At 42.4% G+C, this 26,488-nt stretch overlaps 1 protein-coding gene and 1 long non-coding RNA gene across 2 annotated transcripts; both read left to right on the forward strand.

Annotated features, from left to right (window-relative positions):
* Positions 1-26,450, forward strand: LOC146525125 (uncharacterized). Its single transcript, XM_085161773.1, has 10 exons — positions 1-123; positions 2,990-3,260; positions 5,711-6,131; positions 10,189-10,296; positions 13,203-13,399; positions 14,200-14,399; positions 14,481-14,539; positions 16,999-17,166; positions 21,806-22,033; positions 24,059-26,450. The coding sequence occupies exons 2-10, from the start codon at positions 2,997-2,999 to the stop codon at positions 24,199-24,201; spliced, it is 1,788 nt and encodes a 595-aa protein (XP_085017899.1). The 5' UTR covers positions 1-123; positions 2,990-2,996; the 3' UTR covers positions 24,202-26,450.
* Positions 3,267-4,941, forward strand: LOC146525126 (uncharacterized). Its single transcript, XR_014874460.1, has 2 exons — positions 3,267-4,367; positions 4,409-4,941. It is a non-coding gene; the product is annotated as an uncharacterized LOC146525126 (long non-coding RNA).
* Positions 26,451-26,488: the final 38 nt, after the last annotated feature.

Here is a 26,488-nt window from a genome sequence, read left to right on the forward strand (position 1 = left end):
TCGTGTCCCTTTAAATGTCCGTGAATGTCCGCGCTCCGCCCACTGGAGAACTAAATGCGTCAACTGTTGAGGTTTTTGGAGAGTTTGTGCTTTCTTGCGTTCTTTGGCAGTTTATAGGACATGGTAAGTTAAGAAACTGCGATGTTAATTTCTTCTGCAGTTATCTGAGGCGTTAGTAATGAATCTGTCGAGCGAGAGGAAGTTTAGATTGAGGAACGGTGTTATGCCCAAAAGTCATCGACTGCCATAAAGGGATTTGTTTTTATGCGTTATTTATGTCACCGTGACACTTTGTACCCGGATTAAAAAAAACAGGGATGTATAAAAGTCACTGCTGCAAACTGATCGCAGGTTCTAACCTGTGACACGAATGTTGTTTGAGGCTTAATCCTGAGAAACAAGTGACAGATTTCAGCCCAACAAGTTGTTTATAACATTTGAACAACTTGTTTGCAGCTGAGGGAAAAGCGCTGACAGCATATTAACGTCAGACAAAATGATTTCGCTCTTTTAGCTTCTCGTCTTCTTTTTGGGTTGATTGTGAGAGAAATCTGTGAGCCGAGCAGCTGAAACACTGAGCCTACATGTTGAAGTCGCTGTAACCTGTTGGCAGCTGATTAATTGCTGGCACGTCCGGTTATTGTTCCCGCAGTTTTTTTCGTTTTCCCGTTTTGTGTGTTTGTATTTTCGGTGCACGTCTGCGGTGCTGTGTCTCACAGCCGCTCCTCGTGTCTTCATATTCTTCTTCCAGGGAGACAGTTTGGTGTTTGTTTAATGTTCAGCAATAGTTCTCGAGGCTTTCACGATCTGGCTCAAGAGTTGGGAGTTCGCCTTGTAATCGGAAGGTTGCCGGTTCGAGCCCCGGCTCGGACAGTCTCGGTCGTTGTGTCCTTGGGCAAGACACCCGTTGCCTACTGGTGGTGGTCAGAGGGCCCGGTGGCGCCAGTGTCCGGCAGCCTCGCCTCTGTCAGTGCGCCCCAGGGTGGCTGTGGCTACAATGTAGCTGCCATCACCAGTGTGTGAATGGGTGGATGACTGGATATGTAAAGCGCTTTGGGGTCCTTAGGGACTAGTAAAGCGCTATATAAATACAGGCCATTTACCATTTACCATTTCACGTGTTTCTGTGGGAATTGGCTGCTTTTTCACTCATTTTCACTTCACTTCAACCAGTCAAACCAAGTTGTTATCGTGTCTTTAGGCACTTACGACTGGTGTTACTACCCAGATAGCAAGACATTGAACAGATGTTGATTTTCCATCTGAACCATCCGAATCGTCAGGATTGAAATGTCAACACAAAACCAATGTTGAAACAACATCGAAATAGTGATGAAACCTGACACTGACATTGAAATAACATTGATTCACTGTTGTTCTGTCATCGTTGATTGTTGATCTATTTATAGTTGACAAGGTGACAACAATCACGTTGAAAAACCATCGATTTATGGTTGAGCGGGAAATTAAAGCTGCTACCACTTGGACTATTCCATAGCACCCCCCTCTCACAGTGGTACATCCCTCCAGGTAACCATGTAGCCTGTCACAAAGTAGAAGTTCTTCTCATTATTTGAACGTATGAAAAATACCGGCGATAACAAAGTTTTGATGGATATAAAATCTTATTTTTGATTTGAGCAGTCTGTATTCTGCATTTCAGTCAACTCCAGCTGCTGTCTGTTCTGTCTGTTAGTCATTTTGGAGTTTGTGTAGAAGTAGTTCTGTTAATCGGCACATTTCTTCCTGATGTTTCTTGTTATTTTGTAAACTGGTGGGTACAAATGTGGAATGGGGGAAATGTGGAGGGAACGTTGTACAGCTGGTCCTGAGGTAAACTGAACAGATTGGTTAGAATTGGCAGCAGGACACAAAGAACGATGCACAAGGTGCCACAATTCACACTGCATATCAGTAAAATCAGCTGTTCCCTCTGTAGCACAGCTGCTGACCCTGATGTATGCATAGACTGTACATAAAAGAAGGATTGGGGCCACTGTGACATCACTCATTTGTTTCTGGCTTCCAAGTTTTAAGCTCCACCCTTCATGTGTTTTTTTATTTTTATTTGGATGAAAGCATGGACTGCCAAGTTATCGATTCATGCCTTGAGGCAAGTTTTGTTGTGATTTGGCGCTATATAAATAAAATTGAATTGAATTGAATGTTAACTACCCTGATTAGCAAGCTCCAGCCATAAACTGTACTTGAATGCTGTAAGTGCTGATTGACAGACTAATAAAACACTGACCACAACCGAAGTACAGATGTCTTGGGTTGTCTGTACCACACAGCAGATCAGTCTGATAATTACATTAAAAGGCTCCAACGGGCACCAGCGCACAAACAGCGAGTTCCAGTTGAGTGACCTCGTTTACAGCTGCTGTGAACAGAATAAACTGTTTGTGTTTTTGTAGCAGGCTGTAAACTTTCTCTGTAGTGCTTTATAGTCGGGTATTTTTACATGGGAGTCTCATTTTTAGAGCCATAAATGGAGGCTTCAGCTTGTTTATGAGGCAGTGAGAGTATAAACAAAAAGTTTAGAAATGGTTTTTAAAGCTAAGAACGTCATAACTTCGTAATCAGGTTCTAAATCAAGAGCTTGACAAAAGCCTGGAAGAATGTTTCAGAAGTTCTCTGCAGAGATGTTGGGTCAGCTGGACCGGAGATACTTTATATAGAAGATATACGACCGCTGGTTTTGAGCGAAACTCAATTAAAGGCTTCTGATCAAGCTGCTCTTTATTTTTTGTGGAGAACCAAAGCACATATTTGTTATACAGCAGGCACTGCTCATTACATGAATATCCTCCCAGTGACTGTGGTGCTGGAAGCATCAGATAGAAATCTTCCTGTGTGAGGAGTGCGTTTTGGTGATGTCTAACCTGTAAACATGCATTTTGGACGGACCATAATTCCCATGTCCCCCTCATGCAGACGAGATCTGGTCTGAGGTGAAGTCATTATCATTTTCCGTTTCCTGACCCAGAGTGAAGATGAATGAGGATGCATTCGAGGTTCCAGAGAGGACCGAGTACCGCTACTTGGTACAGGAGGAGGATGAGGAGGAGGTGCAGTATGTGCGTCACAGACACTACATCAGCCCCTTCCTGGTCCTGTCCAAACGCTGCATCTTCCTCATCTGCCTCGGCGTGCTCGCTCTGCTCGCTCTGGCCGCCTACCTGGGTTACATAGCCCAGACGCTGCCACCGGGACTCGCCCAGGTGTCAACTGACTGCGGCGACTTTAGAGGAAGATATGTGAGTTTGGACTCTTCATAACATCAGATCTAAGATGTATTGCAACCACTTTTCAAAAACGACTTTTTAATTCATTTAACCCTCATTTCCTGAAGTTTGTAACTGTAATCCTGTTCCAAATGTAATCGTTAACCTAGCTTAGCCTTGCTTTCACTTCCCCAGGATGCTGCAACACACAAGATTTGTGCTTCATCTGCAGAAATAACAAAGTAGAGCTCGTGATCGAATTTGTCTCTTTTTTTCTGTGAACACGAGCCGGCTGCTGCAGGATGGGTTTCATGCAGTCAGCGCTCAGCTCAGTTTATTTACATTCAGTTATTTTTAATGATCATTTTCGCACACTGAGTATTTTTTTATGTTTCTCAAAGTTTGTTTAATAAACTGCTTAAAAGCAGTAAAGGAACACCAGCCTGACTGTTTGATGGTGGGTCAGGGACACACAGACGTCTATATTCTAGACAACAGCACCCGGATCAGCTTCGAGTATCGGGGTGAAATCCAGAACCGGGTCTCAGACCCTGCACTGATGCTGTAGTCACAAATTTTGAAGCCCTCCTGATAACCTTCTCCCACCAACAATGTGGAGATCCAACCCTTTTAGATCCAATTAAAATCAAGACACTTAAAAAGATGCTCTGGAAAAGAGCAGAATTCTTGGAACAGAGTTTAATACACTGAATCATATGAACAGCAGGAAAAATACAAGCAAAGCAAAGCCCCGGGGTGTACAGCCTTAAGCACAGACAGCAGAGCAACACAGAGACGGACAGAGATCAACAGCAGAGGGGAAAAACGAGCTGGGGGTGTCCTCTGGTCATCTAATATATAGGGACCAGTATCCCCGCCCCCTGCTGCTGGGTAACTTTCCCACCCATCCAAACACAGCTGCAGGGGTCAGGTAGCGGCCAAGGTCTTGGCCAAAGGCCAGTCAGGACTCTGACTACTCCTTGCTCTGGCTTATCACAACAGGTCATGACACGGTCAAACATCACACATTAATCCTAATTATTAAATCTTATACAGCAAGTGGCACAATCTTATAACATATAATCTTATAACTATATAGGTTACATGCTTTCTCATATATAAAAACACTTCAGTGTGTGTGTGTGATTATATCGTATGATATTTTATTGTGATGTGTTCAGGATCTCTGTTACATTGTTACTGTTTTGGTTGTGCTGCATGAAAGACGTTGAGTGTGTATTAGGGAAGGTTAGTTACCGGTGAGTGAGTTATTCAGGCGAACTCTCAACAGCATTAACTGCCCTGTTACTGTAAAACCTTAATAAACCTTGGTGAAGCAAAATGTCTTGCGCTTAAGACTCTAGTCAAGTCAAGTCAAGTCAAGTTTATTTATAAAGCACATTTAAAAACAACCAAGGCTGACCAAAGTGCTGTACAATAAAATACAAATATAAAATACAATAAAACACAAGTACATAAAACACCTCACTGATAAAACAATAAGTTAATACAGTAAGTTAAACCTTGCTAAAAGCCAATGAGAAGAGGTGAGTTTTAAGAGCAGTTTTAAAAGTTCCTAGACTTGTGGAGAATCTGATGTGAGGAGGTAAACTGTTCCACAGTCTGGGTGCAGCCACAGCAAAAGCCCTCTCTCCCCTAGTCTTTAATCTGTACCTGGGAACATCTAAAAGCATCAGGTCTGCTGACCTCAAAGATCTCCTGGGGCGGTAAATGCTAAGAAGCTCTGCCAGGTAAGGAGGTGCAGTACCGTTAAGAGCCTTAAAAACCAGCAGTAAAATTTTAAAATCAATCCTAAAAGCAACTGGGAGCCAGTGGAGAGAGCAGAGGACCGGAGTGATGTGGTCTCTCTTTTTGGAACCGGTCAGCATGCGAGCAGCAGCGTTCTGCACCAGTTGGAGGCGATGCAGACAGGAACGATCTAAACCAGCATAAAGGGAGTTACAGTAGTCCAGCCGTGATGTAATAAAAGCATGGACCACCCTTTCTAGATCGTTCCTGCACAGGTAGGACTTGACTTTAGCTAAAATCCGTAGATGATAAAAAGATCCCTTGACTACGGAGCTGATTTGTTTATCAAATTTAAAAGCACTGTCAAAAGTAACACCGAGGCTCTTAATGGAGGAAGTACATTTGGAAGTTAGGGGTCCCATAAAATCAAAGGAAAGGTTGGGGTCTTTAGGAAGCCCAAACACAATGACTTCAGTTTTACTTTCATTTAGATGTAGGAAGTTAAGAGCCATCCAAGTCTTAATGTCAGACAGACAGGAGAATAACGGCTCTACATGAAAGTTAAAATATATATGTTCAGTGCACATAGATATATAGTGTATATAGTGACATAGTTATACATATCACACAAAAATCCACCACAGTGCAGTGGGTCCTGGGATCCTCCTCCAAAACTCAGATCTTCAGGAAAGTACAACAAGTACGCTCTGACATTTTTAATCCTTTCTTTGTAGAAAAATGGAGCCTACTCCTTTAAGGGCATGTCCTACGCTGCTCCACCTGTTGGTGGCCTGCGCTGGGCTCCTCCAGCTGAACCGGTATGCAAGAGTGGGGTTATCGATGCGGGCCACTTTCGCAGCATGTGTCCTCAGGTGAGGCCCTTGTCGAGCATGGGGAAGGTGATGGGCCAGGAGGACTGCCTGTTCATCAACGTGTGGACCCCCACCCTGCAGCCTGACGCCAAGCTTCCCGTCATGGTGTGGATCCACGGAGGGTACCTGCACATGCTCAGCGGAGGAGAGAAGGGATACTCGCCTACGGAGAAGCTCGCCGCCGACACGAAAATGGTTTACGTCAGCTTCAACTACAGACTCAATGCCTTTGGCTTTCTCGCCCTGCAGATGCTGAGAGAAGGTTCTCCAAGAAACACCTCAGGTTAGTTGGTGATGCACAGCAGGACGGATGTGGAGTCAGCAAACAACTGGCTGCATGATATTTGTAGCCTGAAGCCTTAGCTGAAACAAGCTAATGAATATACATGTTGTGTAAGACATTTGTTAGATATCAGGAAAGGTTAAAGGAGACCTGTTCAACTCTTCCAATTTTCTGACCCTTATAGAACCTGTTACAGTGGATTTTAACATGGTTAATGTCTCAAATAATGAGGTCACTGTGCATACAGCTCTCCCCTGTGAGCCTGAACGCTTCACACTAAACAAGCTTTTCCTACGTTTGCCTCTGTATGTTGTCAGTGACAGAGGAGATCTCAGCACCGCCCACTGGCTTTTCATACCTTTATTAGTTTTGTCAATGATCTGTAATATCAATGACCTAAAATGAAGCTACGACACAGATTAGATGTCACGATCTGGAGTGCAGGCAAACGGAGACCAGAACGGATAATGACAAAAAGTGAGTCTTTATTTTGGCTGCTACCAAACTACAAACAGGTGGAACAGGGAAAGCTAAGCATGAAATAACACCTGAAACTAGAAACAAGAAACTTGAAAACCTGGAAACGGGATGGAGAGTAGAGGTAATCCGGGGGTAACACAAACTACATATACACAGAGAGAAACGAGGAAATGGTGTACACAGCTGAACCTCCATAAACATTACGACACAGGGAGGAAGCAAAACAGAATACACTGACATAAGACACAGACCTTCAAAGTAAAACAGGAAACACGACACAATACGCAGCCGTGGGACACGGGAAAAGTACAGAGTAGACACGGGAACAGAGACTAACACAGGCGAAGATAAACACAAAGAGAGGAAGGACTATAATCACTAAGGGAAACCAAAACTATGAGCAATATATCAAATTATAAAGTCAGAAATACAAGTACTGGGTCGCAGCCCAGTACAGTGACATTAGAATAAAGTGATAACACAACAGCTAACACTTCTGAAAACATGTTTGGCATTATTTGCACTGAAATATAGACGGTATAAAAACAGACCGCTGTGAAATAGACTGAACAGCTATTGCCTAAATTTTAAACTCGACCTTGCAGCTCAATACAAAATCATAGAAATGCATTAAAAAGATATTGTAATAGTAGATCAGTCCAAGTTCAGTCTCTTGTCCACCTCTGCCTGAGCGCTCCGCACAGTCCTGAAACCTTTCACTTCAGTGAAAGGTTTCAGGACTGTGAAACCTTTCCACAGTCTGGGCTCCCTGCTCAGTTTAGCTACGTTTCCCTGCTGCTCTGCACAGACAGCAACCTGCTTGGTTTTCCACACGCTTGGTCACACACTGCCTCAGCCCGGCATTAATTATTCATATTTTACCTAACTACGCTGCTTTAAATTCATTTATCAATCAGCTGTTGCTAGCTGCGACCCGTGTTACAGCAGCCTTGTGTTGTTGTGTAAACGGGCGTGTTGCTAGGCAACCCAGTATGCCATAGTAATGGTTTTGCAATAATTTCTGTGGGGTAAAGATGACATCCTCTGCAGTTCTAGGTATAAGTGGTCATGTTTTCTTTTCACAGCCCAAAACTCCATATTTGATAAATGAGCCCATTTAAGGAAAAGTCTGAAAATACGAGCTTATTCCAGTATTTTCAAAATGCACAAATCTCCAGTGTAAGATGAGTAAAAATTATTTGACCTGTCAAAGTAACCTAAGGAGACCAAGAGTAGAATATAAAGGTGTAGCTGATAATTATTCATCTACTTTAAATATGATCTGAAACTATAAGCTAAAAATGGAATCGTTGTACTATCTTTGCCTCACAAAGTGGCTTGAAGCAACTGTTGTGATTCGGCGCTATATAAATAAAACTGAATTGAGAAGCCTGCAGTGAGATGACCAAACGTTGGGTATTTATAACACGTAACAAAGATCTGAATATTAGAATTTTGAGGTAACGCTGAAATATGATGCGCAGTGTTGGGAAGGTTACTTTTAAAATCTATTCCATTACAGATTACAGAATACATGTCACAAAATGTATTCTGTAACGTATTCCGTTACGTTACTCAATGAGAGTAACGTATTCTGAATACTTTGGATTACTTAATATATTATCATGCTGTTTACAACTACATGAATGTACTATTGCTGTGATTTATTACTGTTGCTGAAGGTCCGCGGCTCCAAACCGTATTAAAGGGACCTCTGGCTAATACGGTGGGTTCTGTGTCGGCTCGTAGCCGAAAACTAGCTTTACTTTGTTGTCTGGGTCAACTTTGCTAGCAGAGACAGAGAGAGGCGTTGAAAGGCTGCTCCAACAGAACTTATTGTTTTTGGAGGAAAACACGAACACGGTGTACAGTCGAGTCTTAATAGCTTACTTACAACTGGGCTCGTCAGGCTCTCTTCTTGGCTGCAGTGGTTATTATTATATTTACATGCTTCCAGCTCCCGTTTTTGCTCGATGACAGCTCGTACTTTTCCTTTTTCTCCCTCCCTCGCTCACAGACACATAACGGGTACGGCAGTCCATTCTTCCTGCAGCACGGACTACACTGCCCATGATGCTACATTCTTTAGAGCTATACCTGTAGCATTCTGCCTATTAGCTTAGCACAACAACAACAAAAAGGCCTCTCTCACCCAGGAAACACGCAGAGAGAGAGCGTCATCCTGTAACCATGGCAACCGTAATGCTGCCGCCTGGAATAACATAACGTAGCTGTCAAACAAAACCCAAACAGTCCTGACCCGCCACAATATGAAACAGGGAAGTACCGCCGTGTAATCCATTTATTTCAACAAAGTAACTGTATTCTAAATACCACCTTTTTAAACGGTAACTGTAACGGAATACAGTTACTCATATTTTGTATTTTAAATACGTAACGGCGGTACATGTATTCCGTTACTCCCCAACACTGATGGTGCGTGATAGATTATACGAATCAACATATTTAAATCAGATATCTGTCTGATCGGGTCATTTCGGTGCTTTTGTGACAGCAGACGGATGAGAACACAAAGAGACGGAGAGTGTGAGTTTACCAACAGCAACACATGACAAGTCTGTCCACTTGGTCAGAGTGGTACTTTCACCTCATTCACTCTGCTGTCTGTGCTTACTAATGAGGTTTTAAAACCACTCCATCGCTCACACAGTCTGGCTAACAGCCTCTAAACCACAACGCCTTTCCCCGTCACCATCAACCGCACGGTTAGCGTACGCAGCTGGCATGCGATGTGGAACCGAGACACAGCTTGAGCTCCGTCTTCAGGCCCGTCCTCATTATTGTTTGGTTCCCTCAGAGGTGAACCGTGAGCCATTTACTAAACAAATAAAGTGGAATAAAATGCAGCCGAGTTTGAACAAACAAACCTTTTTACATGCTCAGTTAAAGACCCTAATTAGCGTCGTGGAGTTTCAGAAGTAGTGACACTTGCAGGGAGCTTTTAACGGCTTCTGTTAGGTCGCTGCAGTGCGTCGTGTGGAGTTAGAGAAGTTCTAATGGCTGTAGTGTATTTTCTTACAAGCCATTTACCACTTAAACCGACGCTTTTAATATTTATGGTGTTTACATTGTGCTCCCAGTTAGAGGGAATGCTGAGAAGTCCATAGCCTTCCATTAAGATGTGTATACTTAATGAATGTTAATGCGATCTTTATAAATGGAGCTCTTTCCGAGGCTTCCTCCTGCTTGTTTGCATTTTTCGCTGTGAGTCAAGTGGGTCATTTCTGTTACGCAACCCGAATAAGCCCACTGTGACCTTGATGTGACAGAGCCTTGCGTGACACGATGGTGTGATGGCGGGGCACACGACTCCTTTTCGACATACCAGAGCCTCCTCTCTGTCCTCTTCACTATCGCTGCTCATTTTTAATAGTTGTAATCGTCCCCTGCCCCAATTCCTCGCTCCCTCAGCTTGAGATGAGTTAAATTTAGTTCATGCTGCCAGAACACCACAGAAAGCTGGTTTCTGATTGAGAAAATAGGACATCAGAAAAAAGGCTGCATCAAAACCTGACTAATCGATCTCTTCTCAACTCTCCCCTTCCCTCCTCCGCAGGGAATTATGGCTTCCTGGATCAGATCGCAGCTCTGAAGTGGGTTCAGAAGAACATCCGTGTGTTTGGAGGAGATCCTGGCAAAGTTACCATATTTGGACAGAGCTCAGGTATAAATAGTATTAAAAAAAATCATTAAAAGTGTCATCGGGACATGCTGTGACACATGCAGTCTCAAACTTACCCTAAAGGATTGAATGTTTTATGTCTGTGTCCTAGAAAAGATTCGATCTAATTAAAAGAAGAGATACAATATATTAACAGGGACATAGATGTGGTGTTGTGATTATAAATATATAACACTCGCTTGTGTTTTGAAGTTACAGCAGTGACTCACTTGCTAGTAGGGAATGTGCACATTAAAGTTATTTATAGTGAATGCCCAAAGCAGTTACAGCGATTTGATCAAATCTACAGAAGCATTAAAGACACTGCCAGAGTCGTATAACAGTTATTTAAAAGACAAATCATGTTATACCATCACAGATGTGCTGCTAGTATTTTGGGCAGTATTGTACTGCGAATGAACGCAGTACTGACATAAAGAAAACTGTCATTTGAAGTAAAAACAAAAAACTGATAAAAAGAGGATGTGCTACGTGATCGCTAGCAACACAGTGTCAGCGTTTTCCACAGTATTATATTGTATTAATGGCAGTAGCAAGTATACTTTGTATACTTTATGACAATATCATTTAAACAGGGCGATAATCAAACCGTCTGCAGTGGTAGACACTAGAGTCCTGTGGAAGTACATGGTCACTGCTTAGATTTGATTGAAGAGGCTAACTGGCAGCTAGGTGATGCTAATGAAATGGCCTTGATTAACTGATCATTGCTAAAGTATCTATAAAAACAGAAGCTGTGGCAGTTTACTGGTTTGGAGTATTCAGGCGGAGTCTTAGCACCCCAGCAAATTTATCCCTGGGTCAAACCATCTGCCAAAGCTCAGAGAAACTGTAGAACACCAAAGAGCTACACTTCAGACTCAGTCGGCTTCACGAAGTTTGTGACAGAAGAATTAGAAAAATATTGAACAAAATGGCCTTTTTAGAAGGGAAAACGGCAGCAAACCACTGAACAAGAGCTCTAGAACAATTTACTAACTACGGTAACGTATTTTCCACACTATAAGGTGCACTTAAAGTCCTTTAATTTTCTCAAAAATCTACAGTGCGCCTTATGTATGAATTCTGGTTGTGCTTACTGACCTTGAACTGATTTTATGTGCTACACGGCGCTCAAAACTCTGTCAAAAATGTTTTAGTGCAACTTTGGTAAGCTACGAAGCCGCACCGCTTGATCAGTGTTGCCAACTCCTCAGGAAGGAAAATCGGTATTGGTTGTCCTAAAAGTTGCTAGAAGTTGCTAAATGACGTCATCGCCTAATTTGCATAATTGGTCATGCTAATGTAATTGTAACCTACGTTGTTGGAGAGAGAAATAACATCGTGGAAAAGACATAAAGTCAGTAAAAATGTCTTAAATGCATTTAGAATTTATTTAGAACTACGAATTTAATTTCTTTTAGCAATTATTGTTTTTTTAATGTCACAATTCCAACCCTGCTCCTTTATCCGGGCTTGGACCGGCAAAAGTGACCCGAAATTGGCACTCTGGGGGAGTTACTTTGTGTGTGTGTGTTTATTAATAGTAGTAGTAAAAGAAGAACTGACTGTGTTACAGTCAGTGCGGGAGCCCTGCCCTGATAGCAGCTGGGGGAGGACTATCCTCCGCCCGTGAGCGCTTTGGCACGGGTGAGGTGCCCACTGCAGCACCGCTGCTTATTGAGAGTAAGAGCGATACGCGCTTTCACGTCAAAAAGTCGTCATAAATAAGTCTCCAATAACGCCAGAAAAAGTCGCCAGATTTGTCGCTAGTCGCGTTTTAGAAAAAAAGTCGCTAAGAGGGTCTGAAAACTCGCTAAATATAGCAACAAAGTCGCTAAGTTGGCAACACTGCGCTTGTTGGATTGTTGGAGCATTGTCAGGAGCCTCACGGAGTAATCTGGGTCCTAAACTCCATCTTCTTCAGGGCCCAAAGTCAAACGAACACAGCAGCATCACTCAGAGTTAAAAACTGTCTAAATTCTTTCATCTTTAATAAAATGATCAGCGTTGCTGCTTTACCAGGTGTAACAATTAAGTTTAACACCCAGGCCGTGAAAACAGAATTTATTACATTTAACGGAGTTAGAAGTTAGCAGGAAGTTAGCAGAAGTTAGCTCGCTAGTTTCGCTAGTTACCTAAGCATGATATAGCATGTTCTGACTGAGAGATTTCTGAAGAAATTCAAACGTACAGCTCTGCTATCACTTCCAACATAAATGAAGACAGAAAACTAAACAGCAGTGACGTTTGTAAGGTTACTGAAGTTGGGCTAGCTGGTATATAATGATGTGCTACGTGACCGCTAGCGACACAGCTATGTTAGCATAACATAAACACAGTGGAGGTGGAACGTTAGCTTTTTCGACTCGATAAAAGTTAATGTGAGGGTTCCCAGTGGTTAGGATGCTGTAAACGGAACAAACTTCAGTGAGGAGAACAACTGAGATAATCCATCCACAATATGAGGTTAGGTTATAATCCGGTGCACCTTATGGTCCGAAACATACGGTATATGCACCAATCTGTGTGTGAATGGTGCAGATGCACAAATCAGCAATTTATGACTATGTTCATACCAGAAATTTCAAAATCCCTTTTGCAGTGCAGCCTGATGGAAATGCTATCACAGAACCTAATAAGAACTGCAGAATGCCACAAACCTCAATGAACTGAAGCGATCTGTAAAGAAGAGTGGGCCAAAATTCTTCCACAACCACATGAAAAATAATTACTTGCTCCTAAAAGTCCTAAAAACATAAGTGTACACTTCACATCTTTTGGGAGAGTTTGAACGTGCAGGTGCTTGCTATGTTATCTGTGTATTTAATAATAAGGCAAACCAGTAGAACCGCTCCATCACCTCCAACCAGCTGCTGCTCCCATTTTTGTACTTTGCTCTCCTGAAGGTGGAACGTCAGTGTGGACCCTGATGATGTCACCATTAGCCAAGGGTCTCTTTCATGCAGCAGTGGACATGAGCGGCTCGTACATTTACAATGCGACCCTGGAACAAGCCGAGGTGGACAACCTGGCGTTCCTGAATAAGACGGGCTGCGGAGATCTGGCCTGCCTGAGGCGCCTCTCTATCAGACAGGTCCTGCAGGTAGGGGGAGGAGGAGGCAGACCATCCATCCTAACTGGAGAGCCTTGCTGTAAAAAATCTGTGAAAGGCAACGAAGCTATGACAGTAATAAAAAATGTAATAACAGAAAAACGTTAATTTCTGTAATATTCTCCTTAATGTCTAAAGATATCAGGAAATATCTCATTCGTAGCTCATCTTTCCAAACGGTTCTGACATTTTGATCAAAATTAAAATTACATTTTTCATTTTGATGGCTCATAATGTCACGTCCAGGTATCAAAAGACCTGGACATCTCTAATTTTCCTATGCCGTTGATGAATAAATGGGACACTAAATATAATTTGCAGCCAGATTTCCCTCAAACACCACTGAGCTTCATTAAATTGAGGATCCTCTGATGAGAAGAGAACCTGTAGGTACATGAAGAGCTTCATTTCAACATGACGATGACCCCGGGAGGAATTATGAATAATGTATGTCATGAAATGATGATGACAGCTGAACTTTTAAAACTGTGACAGTCATCAGACTGCAGGTTACTGTTATTAGGTTTTTAAAATGTCAAAGTAAGTGATTCAAGATGCCACTCAGGAGACTGGAAAAAGAGCAGTTTCCATCTTATTTTATCCTGTAATTCTGTTAAATACAAATTAAAAAATAGTCTTGTTTTATGAAAGCGAAACCTAAACTCACTGTGGACCGGTCGTCTTTACATACATTGTGCTCCTCTCCTGTCCAAAAGAACCATTAAGATGAATCGAAGTTTATTTCCTTCTTCTTGAATCTTATGCTAAAAACAATAAGCATGTATTCCTAGGCCATCCCATGGCAGGAGTACCCCTCCTGGGCAGCAGATGAGATGACTGACCTCCCCACCAAAGGGAAATCCATCGGCCCGGTTGCAGTAGTGGACGGCTACGTCCTCAAAGCGCCCCCTTTTGAGCTGTGGGAGAAGAAAGGAGAGCACAGTGACGTCCCTTTCCTTGTCGGAACAACAGAGCAAGAGGCTGACTTCGCGTGAGTTCACCTGCTTCAGTTTCTCCACATTCAGCTTGTGCTGAGATGAGTCTCCACTTCAGTGCTGTGTTTCCTCCACAGTCCTCCATCTACAAACATCTCCGAGTGGACCTGGGGGGACTACACGTGGTTCGTAACAGGTAACGGCTTTAAAGGGGGTGTAACCCAGGTTTGGTTTTTTTTGTAGACGTCTTCTAAATGCATCGCATGCAAGCAACCATGGAGCCACTGTGCTGGAAGAAATGACTGCTATGGTAAATGGCCTGTTTATGTATAGCGCTTTACTAGTCCCTAAGGACCCCAAAGCGCTTTACACAACCAGTCATCCACCCATCCACACACTGGTGATGGCAGCTACATTGTAGCCACAGCCACCCTGGGGCGCACTGACAGAGGCGAGGCTGCCGGACACTGGCGCCACCGGCCCCTCTGACCACCACCAGTAGGCAACGGGTGAAGTGTCTTGCCCAAGGACACAACGACCGAGACTGTCCAAGCCGGGGCTCGAACCGGCAACCTTCCAATTACAAGGCGAACTCCCAACTCTTGAGCCACGATCAAGGATTCTGTCAGTGTGTGTGTGATTGTGTCTGTGCAAAATATGGCTGCGTAACATTGTAAGATTGTAGCCACTTGGCTTCAGGGAATTAGACCAAGATCAGGGTTAGTGCTTTGTAGTGATGGTTGAATGTAGTCACAGGAGGCTTGGGAATTTGATTGAGAATATTTGAATCATTAATGAATCAATATGTTTACAAACATGGCCCAATAAACATGCCTGTGTGTGTGTTGGTTGCACCATAGAGCAGCGGTCCCCAACCCCCGGGCCACAGCCTGGTACCGGTCCGTGAGTCGTTTGGTACCGGGCCGCGAGAGTTGAGGCTCGGGTGTGAAATTTATGGTTTTCAGGGTTTTTTCCCGTGATGAAGCTGTGCGTCTTATTTTGAAAGAAATATTTACACATTACCATAGCGACCAGAGAGCATTAAGGTGCAGAGAGGAGGATGTTACTCTCAGTGTTGTTGGCGCATTTCAGGAGGACGCTGCTAATAAAGTTACACAATTACACAGTGAATTCGCGTTTATTATTATATTTACAAAATACCACAGTTTTTGTCTCGGTCATATCATTTTATTTTGTTGTATTTTGTTGCACCTTAATGGCCGGTCTGTGAAAATATTGTCTGACATTAAACCGGTCCGTGGCGCAAAAAAGGTTGGGGCCCGCTGCCATAGAGTACCCTAGTGCAAGGAAATGTTGAGCATCATGTACTTCTCAGGAATCCATTTCACCTCGCGACTGCTGGCCGTCTCCAGCAGCTACTCATGGAATACAGAATTTTGCGTAGTGATTAGCCACGCCCCCTCTCTAGGTCTGTGTGACTGGGGCTTCAGGGAAACGCTGGTAACAGAACCTTTATCCTAAATATGAGAATCATTCATTCAAACAAGGTCAGTCTCACTTACACTCTGGGTTTCCTAGCAACACATCTAACAGATGTGAATCACATGATCACATGAAAGGTTGTCAGGATAGACAAAGAACAAACAGACTGAAAGAAATTTCCTAAAATATTAGTAAGATATTGGGCCTTGAAGCAGACCCTGGCTTTCTACTGTCTCTACTTGTTGAAAGGGAGTTCTTCCTCCTTACTGTTGCCAAGTGCTTAACATTCAAGTCAAAGGAGCTTGGAAAGAAAAGCGTCTGGACTTCTTTAAGTTACTTGAAGACGTTTCACCTCTCATCCGAGAAGCTTCTTCAGTTCTAAGGTCAAATGGTGGAGAGCCATCAGAAGCCATCTATGTCCACTGTGAGCGACCATCTTTGAACAGAGGCGGTGGTTTACGACACCAACTCTCTGCCATCTATAATCCAGTTTTGAGTTCCCTCCCCAGACGCCTTAACGCCCACTCACATCCTGGGCCATCTGACCTCAGGAATTCACATGATAAGGTGGGGCCAGGTTTCACAATGAACTCACCCGAAACTCTGGCTGATTGGGACCCACACCCAGTTTCACACCTTGGCTCAGGCGCTTAGAGGATCATCAGGGGGTCCTTTTGTCCCTCTGTGGGGGGAAACTCCCACTAGGTTTAAATCTGGGACTCTCCACCATTTGACCTTAGAACTGAAGAAGCTTCTCAGATGAAGGTGAAACGTCTTCAAGTAACTTAAAGAAGTCCAGACGCTTTTCTTTGCAAGCTTCTTTGACTACGATGACCTGGATGACTGAGAACCTTCACAGACTTAACATTCAAGGTTTTTTTACTGTATATTTTTTACCTGATCAGGTAAAATTATTAGCGTGGAGGAAAAAGTAGAGGTGCGTTTAACTTATAGAGGTGTGCTCTATAAAGTACCATGACAGTGTAGCCCATTAAGAAGTCAACCACGCTCTTGACACTGAAAACTAGGCTTTACCTCACTAAGCCCAAATCCAGTTTCAGTTCGGGCCACTGTTCTGTTTGATTGCATCCTGCTCACTGACGTATGACGCCAGGGACTGAAACTGAGTTTAAACAGGAAAATCTGTGTAAGCACTTCACATGATAACATATTATGTGTGGACTGTATCTGTCTGTGTCGTTTTCCTCTCAGCTAAACTTAAGTCATTCGGCGACGGTCTCGTCAAGGAGGCGTTGCGGCTGTATCCATCCTCAGCCTGGTGTCCAACCAAAGACCGCTGCCCAGAGAGGTCCTATACCACCATGGTGTCTGACATCAGGGCCACCTGTCCCAACAACGACCTGGCCCAGAGGGCTGCAGGTAAACTCGTGGATCACTGAATAATATCATGATTATAATAATAATATTGATAATAGGTTCTCCCATAATAAGAGCTTTAACCCAGATGTGCAGTGCTCAGTGATGATTAAGTGGCAGCTGGAAAACCAGCAGTGTGGATCATCTAAGTGTTTTGAAGTGGAGGCCTCACCATGGTTACTGATGTATCTTTCTGTGAAAAATAGGCAACTGGTTGAATAAAGTTTGACCAGTTTCTGACTGAGTTGTTATTTCACAGCATCCAATTTCCATCTTAGGCTTCACTTTGTCTCCACTCTAACCAGTATATGTGGGGGATTAGTTGAGTCTCTCTAACCCAGACCTTCCCAAAGTGTGGGGCCCACCCCCTAGGGGGGGCGCAGAGCCATGGCAGGGGGGGCGCGGGATGAAAAGGGGGGGGGGGGAACAAAACGCTTGGACACTGCTAGCACAGGCGCCTACAGAAACGCAAAGCAGGACATGAAGCATCGCTGAATATGTTTCCAAACCAACTTCATTCTAATCAAATCAAATCACGGACAATCAGGATCCCACATTCTTGATTTTTAGTTCACAAACACTTGTTGTAATGACTAACTACTCCTGACATGTTGGAGATGTTAGCTCTTTATACAGTAAAGTTACAGCAGGATACAAATAACATCAGGCTGATCCTGCCACGATTTGTTCCCTCGGTTCAAATCACGGACAGACAGGATCCCACAGCTGTTTATGTTTTTTTGCACAGAGAGGCATTTTTTGAAAATGTATTGATATCAATGTTGAATATTATTACACAGGGAAAAAAAACCAACTACACGTAAAATAATTACACCGTGACACCTCTGCCTTTGTAAATAGAAGGAACGGTAAGTGCGTGTTTATATGTAAGTGTGTAAAAACCTGCAGACAGTCAGATTAACAGTATTTTGTCTCTATCTGCCATTCTGAAATTCATCTCATGTAAACAATAACGTGGCGCACAGTGACGTGGAAAAAGGCACGTACCTTTGACGTTGCGTGACGAACTCTGTATTCCACGTCGACACGTAAATGCAAAAAAGGAGTTTTAAAAAAATCCCAGTTTTCGGTGATTTGAAACGCCGTTTACGTGGACGAAACAGCTGCGTTTTCAAAAATACCCGTGTAGGTGTGGACGCAGCGTAAAAGAGTTAGTAGTTTATTTTCTTACTACCTGTAATTTATTGCAGATTACTTGTATTTGCTTAATTGTTTACTAAATGTTTGAGGTGTGAAATAAACCGCAATGGAGCAAAATATGGGTGTGTGTGGTTGGAGGATGTGTTTGTGTGTGCACGCGGGGGGGGCAAACATTTTTCTGTAAAACAAAGGGGGGCCCAGCAAAAACAAGTTTGGGAACCACTGCTCTAACCAGTCAGCACGCTTGGTCAGCATACTGGTTTATACCCTTATTGTAAGAGGCAGAGGAAGTAAAAGCTGTCTACCTTTCCTTGGCTGCAGTGCTCAGCTGTCGTCTTGGCCCTGGTCGCTGCCCTCTTGCAGCACACTGTCTTTTCATTTATTCTAGTTTGGAGATGATGATGATGGATCCCCACACACATTCATTTAGAAGCAAAGATGTGGCTATATTAAACTTTATCAAAGTGTAACATATACCTCATATTGATAATATTGATCCATCACCCAGAGCAACCCTACTCTGACTCTCACCACTGTGCTTCGTGTAGGTTTGGTGTCAGCGGTGAAACTCGGAGTAAAGTGACATTTAGCTGTTGTGTGAGGCGACTGCAGGGCATCCTGGGTGATTTTTCCTCCACTTGCTTCATTGGGTTTTTTATCTTGTGCAGCTTGTTTTTGTTTTTGTTTTGTTTTTTGTCTTTTTTTTTTTCATCTCTCGCTGAGTCACAGTCAATCTGGGCTCGAAATGACTGATAAATGGGAGATTCAAAAGGATCCTACATGTTGGTTTCAGCAGGAAATGAAATATTGCTTGTGTTTTAAATAATAGAAAAAAGCTTTTCATATAACATTTGACTCTAAAAATGTACGTAACACCAAAAAAACACAGTTAGGTAGGTTTTATGTTTCTTAGAACAGAAATATACCGACTGTATGTACTCACATTACACTTTCATTGCATATTAACATTTTTTGTTGCTATATACTTCTTTTCCAACAATTTTCACACGCCCTAATTTGCCAAAAGTATTCAGTCACCCAACCAAATCCATGAAGGTTCAGGTGTTCTAATCACCTCCATGGCCACAGGTGGTTACACTCGATACACTCGTGCATGGTACCACGATAATACACCACCTGTGCAACAAGCCCAGTCAGGAAATTTCCAGTCAACCTTTAGTGGGATTATTACCAGAGATGGGCAGTAACGCGTGACTGTAATCTGATTACTTTTTAAAGTAACGAGTAAAGTAAGGGATTACTATTGCAAAAACGGTAATTAGATTACCGTTACTTTCCCGTAGAAACGCTGCGTTACTGCGTTACTAAAACCGTGATTTTTTGCGAGAATGTCTCATGACAGTGACGTAAGCGAGTGCGACGTTCGTGACAACAGCTGTGTGCAGATCAACAATGGATCATATATCGAGTGCAGAGAGAGTATGAGCGTGCAGCGTTTAAAGCGTGGAAGTACTGAACTTACTTTGAGTTTGATTCCATAAAAAGTGACAAAAACATTAGTGTCCGTTGTGCGTGGGAAGAAAACTTCTTTTTACAGCGAAAAAACCCCTAAACTTCCAAACAAGCACCGAGTAGCTACGACGTAATGGGAAACTCACAGAGAAACTCGCGGATTCTTCCACTGACTGCTGCGGCACACCTGCACCAGGGTAACCCTCCGCCTACCCCACTCCTGCTTTACAGGTGAAAATAGAGCAACAGGACCGCTAGTCTTTGACTTTATTTATTTTCTGCTGTGTTTTACTTGCATCTATTTGAAAGACTGAGTGTAAACACAAAAAAGTTTTATTTTATGTGCTGGAATGTGCAGAAAATAGGTTTAAATGTTAAACTAATTTCTTCCAGTCAGAGAATGTTGCAGATAATTACATTTTTGCTTGATGCATAAAGTTAAAAGATTAAAACTAATAAAACAAGTTTTAAAAAGAGACTTTTCCATTTGATTACATTTTGTATGATGATTATGCAGAAAAAGTAGAATTGGGCTGAAAGATCTATCACTTTATCACCTATTCAGGTTGTAAATCGTGTTTTTAAAAAGTAACTAAGTAACTAAGTAATTAATTACTTTTGAAAATAAGTAATCAGTAAAGTAACAGGATTACTTTTTGGGGGAAGTAATCAGTAATTAGTTACTGATTACTTTTTTCAGACCTCCAAACTTCATGTGCTCGTCAGATTAGCTGAAGAACGGTTCATGGAATGGGTTTCCTATGCTGAGCAACTGCGTCTAAGCCTTACGTTACGGGATGTAACGCCACTGGACTGTAGAGCAGTGAAGACATGATCTCTGAAGTGATGAATGACACTTCTGTCTAGGATGTCACAGGGTGAGAAGCTGGGTCCTTCACAGATGGCCGTTCACTCTCACAGCCTTGTTGGAATCACTAGTTAAGCTAACATGCACGTCTTTGGATTAAGGGAGGAAACTGGAGTACAAGAACTTAATTTTAGCCCCTGAATGTGTCACATGCAGGCAGTTTGAAGTTTTAGCTTTAAAAACATGAATATTTCACAGTTCCAGCTGTTTTAAATCTTTGCTACTTTTCAGGAAGGTTTGGACTGCTGCCCCAAGATTTCACAAGTGAGGGATCAGCAACAGTGTAGCTAAGTCATCCTGTCATGAGTGTCGAGAAAGAACAAAAAGTATGAGGATGTCAAAGATCAACTTTTTTTGCATATAGTTCAGATCTCTGGAGGGAACTTCTATCCAGCTGGTCTTCCATCCTCGCTGACTTGCATCAGAGGTTTTGCAGACACGTCGAATTGCTGCTAAAATAATCTCCCAAAAAATGTGTAATTGGAACACTCCAGTGAAAACTCCCTCCCAGACTAAACGTTTGATCGTATTCGTGAATGTCGAGCATTAAAATATAAATCCAAACTAGAGTCGCTTCAACAAAGGCCCAATTAATTAATAAGCCAGAGGACAGATGGATAATCTAAAACTATTTTTCCATTTAAGTTACTTTTAAAGTCCACGACTCAAACATTCCACTCGTATTCGCTTTAGTGTGTTGGTACATTTATTTCTCATTATATTGAGGAATGATGGTAAAAAGAATGTGGTGACTTCGCCTTCGGCTTCAAGAAACTATTGCAGACATTTTCAGTTTTCTGACACTTAAGAAGCAAAGAAATCGGAAAAAAGATGTGAAGTCGCTTCCACCCGTGTAATGTCAGCAATGTTTGCGTAGTTCAAAGTTTCTTTTGTCGTAAATGTTTGAAACAAATGTCAAAAGTGTTTTTCACATTTGACATTTGGTTGAAGATTCTTTTTCTTCAGGTGACAAGAGTAATTTTAATAACAACAATTAATAAAAAGGCTTTGATGCTGCAACTGCAGGATTTGTTTTCTTTTGTGTTTATGAAGATAGAAAGTGGAACATTTCCAGCAGGATACATTTGGTTTTTTGTCATTTTTGACAGTCTAATAAGCTCTTTTGTAACCATTTCTCAGCTGCTCTCAAAAGTCCGGTGTATCGCTACGTGGTGAGGCACACGCCATCCGGACCTGTCAACACGTCCAGCGACCTGCTGCCATTCCCCAGCCGCTTCTCCTTCCACCGCTTGGATGCCGTGGCGTTCTTTGGAGGGCTGGAGTTCATTTTAGGGAAACCTCTCTCCGATAAGGACCGGAGCTTTCAGGATCTCATCACACGCAATCTCGTCAGCTTTGCCAAAACAGGTGAGGGCTGTTCGTAAATCATAGATAAGAGAAGTTATTGTGTGTGTGGAGTTAAAATAGTGGATTCAGGGCTTCAAATAAGTCTTTGCAAGTAATTGCTGTGAGCCAAAACTTCAAGTTCAGATATGTCTGTGCTTGAGAATGAATAAAATGCCACCTGCCTAAACCTTCTGTTTGCAAGGTGCAGCCAATCAGAAGAAAGTAGGCTTAAGGAATGGAAACAGTTAACTGAGGTGCTACACTTTGTGTTTTAAAAAAATCAAAGTGAGCAAACCCTACTTTATCAGATGTGATGATGGCAAGAACCTGTCTTTTTGTATTTGTATTACACATCAGTGTTTGTGCTGCTCGCCCACCTCACTGCTGCCACTCAGGACCAGAAAATGACCCCTAAAATTCCTCTCAGGAGCAGAAGAGAACAATAAGAGAACATGGTTGCTCTTAGCATCCGAGATAAAAGCAGGTTCCTAACACTAAATGGTGTTTCTTCTTCTGCACATCTCTATCAGCTGACCTCTGTGCCCTTTGTTAAGCAGTGCTCGGAGCTCGCTGATGTTCATTTGTTCAGAGCACCCGTGAGTTAACTTATAGCTCAGGAGGTACTTTGAACAAATTCAGCAAATCCATCGAAAAGTGTGATGTAAAAGACTTTTGGCCTTATGAAGGGATCATAAGGAACTACCTTGGATTTCTCATTTGATGACTCAGTGTATTAGTGTGACGTGTTTTTATTGTCGGCGTGTCTTTATTAAGCAGCAGCCTCCAATGCTGAAAATGAAACAGCATTACACCGATGGCAATTTGAGGCTGGCTCCCAAAGATTTTGGACTCCGTCGATAGTTTTGTAACAAATGTAAGGTGGCGAGATTTTGTGTAGCTAATCCACTTGCTTGCTTTGAAGGGTCAAAGCCTGTTTGTGGTGTACACATGTGCGTGTGCTGCAGACTGTGCCGTATCATATTGTGCACAATTTTACATGAAAGTGTCATCTTGTCACATCATTGCTACGAGCACGCCATGTGTTTCTATTTTTCAGTGTGGACTACAACAAGAAAAACCCAGGCGTGTCATACCACGTGTCCAATGATTGATTTAGTAAAACCGAAGCTACTCCAACAACCTCCACCAAAGCACAACGCTTTGAAAAATATGCTTGAAAACTGTTCTCACCAAAGGTGGGAGACACAAGCAGGTGGTGACTGAAAAGTTAAAAAATGACTCAAACTAATTCACTTCTAGTCGCACTCCATATGACACGAAGAGCAAATGCTGGGTTGAAATGATGGATCCAGTTATATGATGGTAAAGGAGAGCTTCGAGTAATTTCTTTTTCTATATCATCAGCTGTTATCACACATTTTCTCCAGATAGTGACATGATTTTGAGGTTATATCGCTCACCCCTTAGCACACTGGTGGACAGTTCTTGTCATTAGCAGGCGACCAGCGGCGGTGGTCTGCCGCGCAACCAGTACACTGCTGTAGGTGCTGCAGGTTCTCTTGCTTGACCAACGATTATCTTCCACGCTTTTCGATCTAAGGCGATGGTTCTTGCCTGCTCGAGGTCAAGTCGAAGGGCCTTCAAATCATCCTGGATTTGTTTCATCCATGTCTTCTTTGGTGCATTTCGATGCACCCTCCAATCGGTGGGGCGGGTCAACCAGAGTAGGCCATGGGGGTAGCGGCTGGTGGACAGTAAATGGTCGGACACAGAGATGTGGGTTCATCTGAAATTCTGATGGATATAACGTCCACTACTCAGACCCAAGCACACCCTCACAGGAGTGGCTGATACAACAGTGGTGACAGATAGCTACAAAGGGAGCGGGACACACGTTGACTCCACTAATTTCCTTTTTGGATATCACTTTCAGAGGTAGCCAAAAAGGATAAGGAACTGGCCAGATGCAGATTTAAAAAGGAAAACATACTGTGTGGTGGAAAACGAGGGGATTTGACCTCGTCCACCTCCCGCCTTGATACTTCTGTGCCTTAAAGTTACACTGTTTCTCTTTACTTCTTGCAGGTAAGGTGGAGACAAAGTGGTCCGAGTATCCATCAGCCATTGCTTTCTTGTCCGACGTCCTCGATGTGGACAGGAACTACACCTCTCCTCGGTGTGATCTGTGGAGGAAGAACGGCCTGTATGCCTACGCCTGGATGAACTGAGCACAGACGGCAGCTGGAAGTCACTTTGCAGTTTCTCTGCTTTGTCTCTCATCCGGCTCAAATCCCACAGCAGCCGCTGTCAGTTTGAATCCTCAACAGAGATGAAACGTTTCATTACTCAATCTTAAATCTATTATTTTAAAGTCCAGCAACGAGCCATATTTGTGTTTTAAATAATTTCTCACTTCATTCCTAGTTTAAGTTTGTGTGTTTTTCTTTTCAGTTACATTTCAGTTAGAGGTGCAGGGAATTCTGGCTGATCCACAGGATGTCGCTATGGACCGTTTTAAAACGAACAGCTTTATTTTCAAGGAAGCTTAACTTGTTTGCATTAGAGAGAGGTGAGAAAGACTTAACAGACTCTGGGTCTGCATAAAGTAACTGTACATTAAACTAGGCGTGTGTGTAAGTGTAACGGAGCAGACCAAGGGGAGCTGCAGTGAACTTGGGTTGTTATGGGTTTCAAAGAAAACATGTTTGTGCCAAATCAATCTAAAACATGGAATGCAGTCATGTAACATTACTTTAAAACACACAGGAAGTTAAACTTCGCTGATCTGCTGAGAATTTTTACAAATCAAAAACAAGTTAGCACCCTCTTCAAAAAGCTCGTGAAATCCACTCGACTGAGGGAAAGTTCTTCAAGTCTGGCTCCTCAGAGCAGTTTTGGAAATATACAAAAGAAAGTTTTCTTTCCTCAAATTAAGCTTTAAAAAGGTAAAACATTTGGATAAAGTCAGGAATGCTGTTTTCCTCCTCTTTATATGTAATATGATGAAACATTTCTAAACGTAGAGTCTCTAAGAAGAAGTCCCTGTGTGACCGCTCACGCTGTGCAGCAGCTTCTGTTTCAGACTGACCTTTGAATGCTCATCACTGGGATGAGAGCAGCAGCCGTGTCAGCCAAGTCGGACATGAAGCGAGACCAAATTGAAAACAGAGGAAACACTTTGGCCACGCCAACACAATCTCCTCTTATCAACTACGCTAACTGAAAGATTTGCCTTCCTGCAACTTCATCCACTCACAAAAATGAAAATGAAAGTGAAGTGTCTTTCAAGGTTTTTAGAAACTGAAGAGAATCCTGTGCACTGTGCAGATGAATGAGTGTAAGTGGGGACTGGGTCTTTAAGAAAGTACCAGCTGCTCTGAGGGCAGTTCAGAGGCGTACAAGGAGACGCATTTGACTTCTTCTTTTTTATAAGCCAGAACATTTCTTCTCCAGCTGATATAAAGCAATAATAACCTTAACGAAGGCTCAGCGTGTTTCTCATCTTTGCAGATTGTTGCTGCTAAAGCCTTTAACTGCTTCTAATGTTTTTAAAGAAGTGCGAGGGCTCTTCAGATCATTTGTTTTCTAAAGATGTGCAAAGTCTTGTTAAATATATTTGAGAATACAGCGGAAGGATATCTGGATTTTCATTTCACTATCATTTCTGTCAACCTGGGATTTCGGGGTTTGCCAGGACACATCCAGTCCTGATGACTGAAAGGTTTTTTGAGGATTTACTTTGTGTACTTTATTCAGATTTTAAATGAAAGACTACAGTTACATTCCTCCTGCTTCACAAAGTTTAGTGAAATCGCAAAATAAGTTAAAAAGAAATGATCTTAATAAGAAGCTTAACGACACTTTGTAACCATTTGTCTTAATTCCAAAGTTCACTCAGACAGAGACACGAACATAGTTGTTACAGCTGTAAAAGTATGTAAGTAAACCCAGGTCATTGTCACACTCTTTGTCTGTATTTACAGAGGAAATGTTAAGGTATGAAGGGAATATTTTTAAAAAAGAGGTTTTTTGCTTTATAATTTCAAGAAAATGTGTCCGTGTTATTGTCAACTGTGAACGTGCTGGTGAGTCACAGGATGTTAGTTTTGAATTTTGTCACTTTCTGCTGTTTGCACTGATTTCAAGCTTGGCCACTGCGAACATGTGAACACGTTTCGTTCTTTGTATATTTGATTTCATTTGTTTTGATTGGTTTTAAATGCTCGCTTTCCTTTTGCTCCTCATTTGTTGTGTTGTTATGTGAATCCAATCAGCAGACATTATGTGTTTAAAGATGTACCACATTTCCATTTTAATCAAACGACACTAATCATTGCCATCAGTTTGTTTTTATCTGCTTTGGTTTTGCATCGTGTTTCTGTTGTTTTTGGAAACAGCACTTTGATGATTATATTTGTTCGTGTGTTCGTGTGTTGATGTTCACTTTTGTATGTTCAATAAAACTGCATCATGCTGACTGTTGTTAACCTGCTAAACTTGAGGATTAGTATTAGT

Source organism: Neolamprologus multifasciatus, chromosome 1, assembly GCF_963576455.1.
Source record: "Neolamprologus multifasciatus chromosome 1, fNeoMul1.2, whole genome shotgun sequence".
NCBI lineage: Eukaryota > Metazoa > Chordata > Actinopteri > Cichliformes > Cichlidae > Neolamprologus > Neolamprologus multifasciatus.

Excerpts from the sequence above, each read along its gene's own strand:
- LOC146525125 (XM_085161773.1), top strand. The coding sequence starts at position 2,997 with ATGAATGAGGATGCATTCGAGGTTCCAGAGAGGACCGAGTACCGCTAC. Across the intron at positions 10,297-13,202 it reads CATATTTGGACAGAGCTCAG|GTGGAACGTCAGTGTGGACC; the intron begins GTATAAATAGTA and ends GCTCTCCTGAAG. Across the intron at positions 14,400-14,480 it reads GAGCAAGAGGCTGACTTCGC|TCCTCCATCTACAAACATCT; the intron begins GTGAGTTCACCT and ends TTTCCTCCACAG.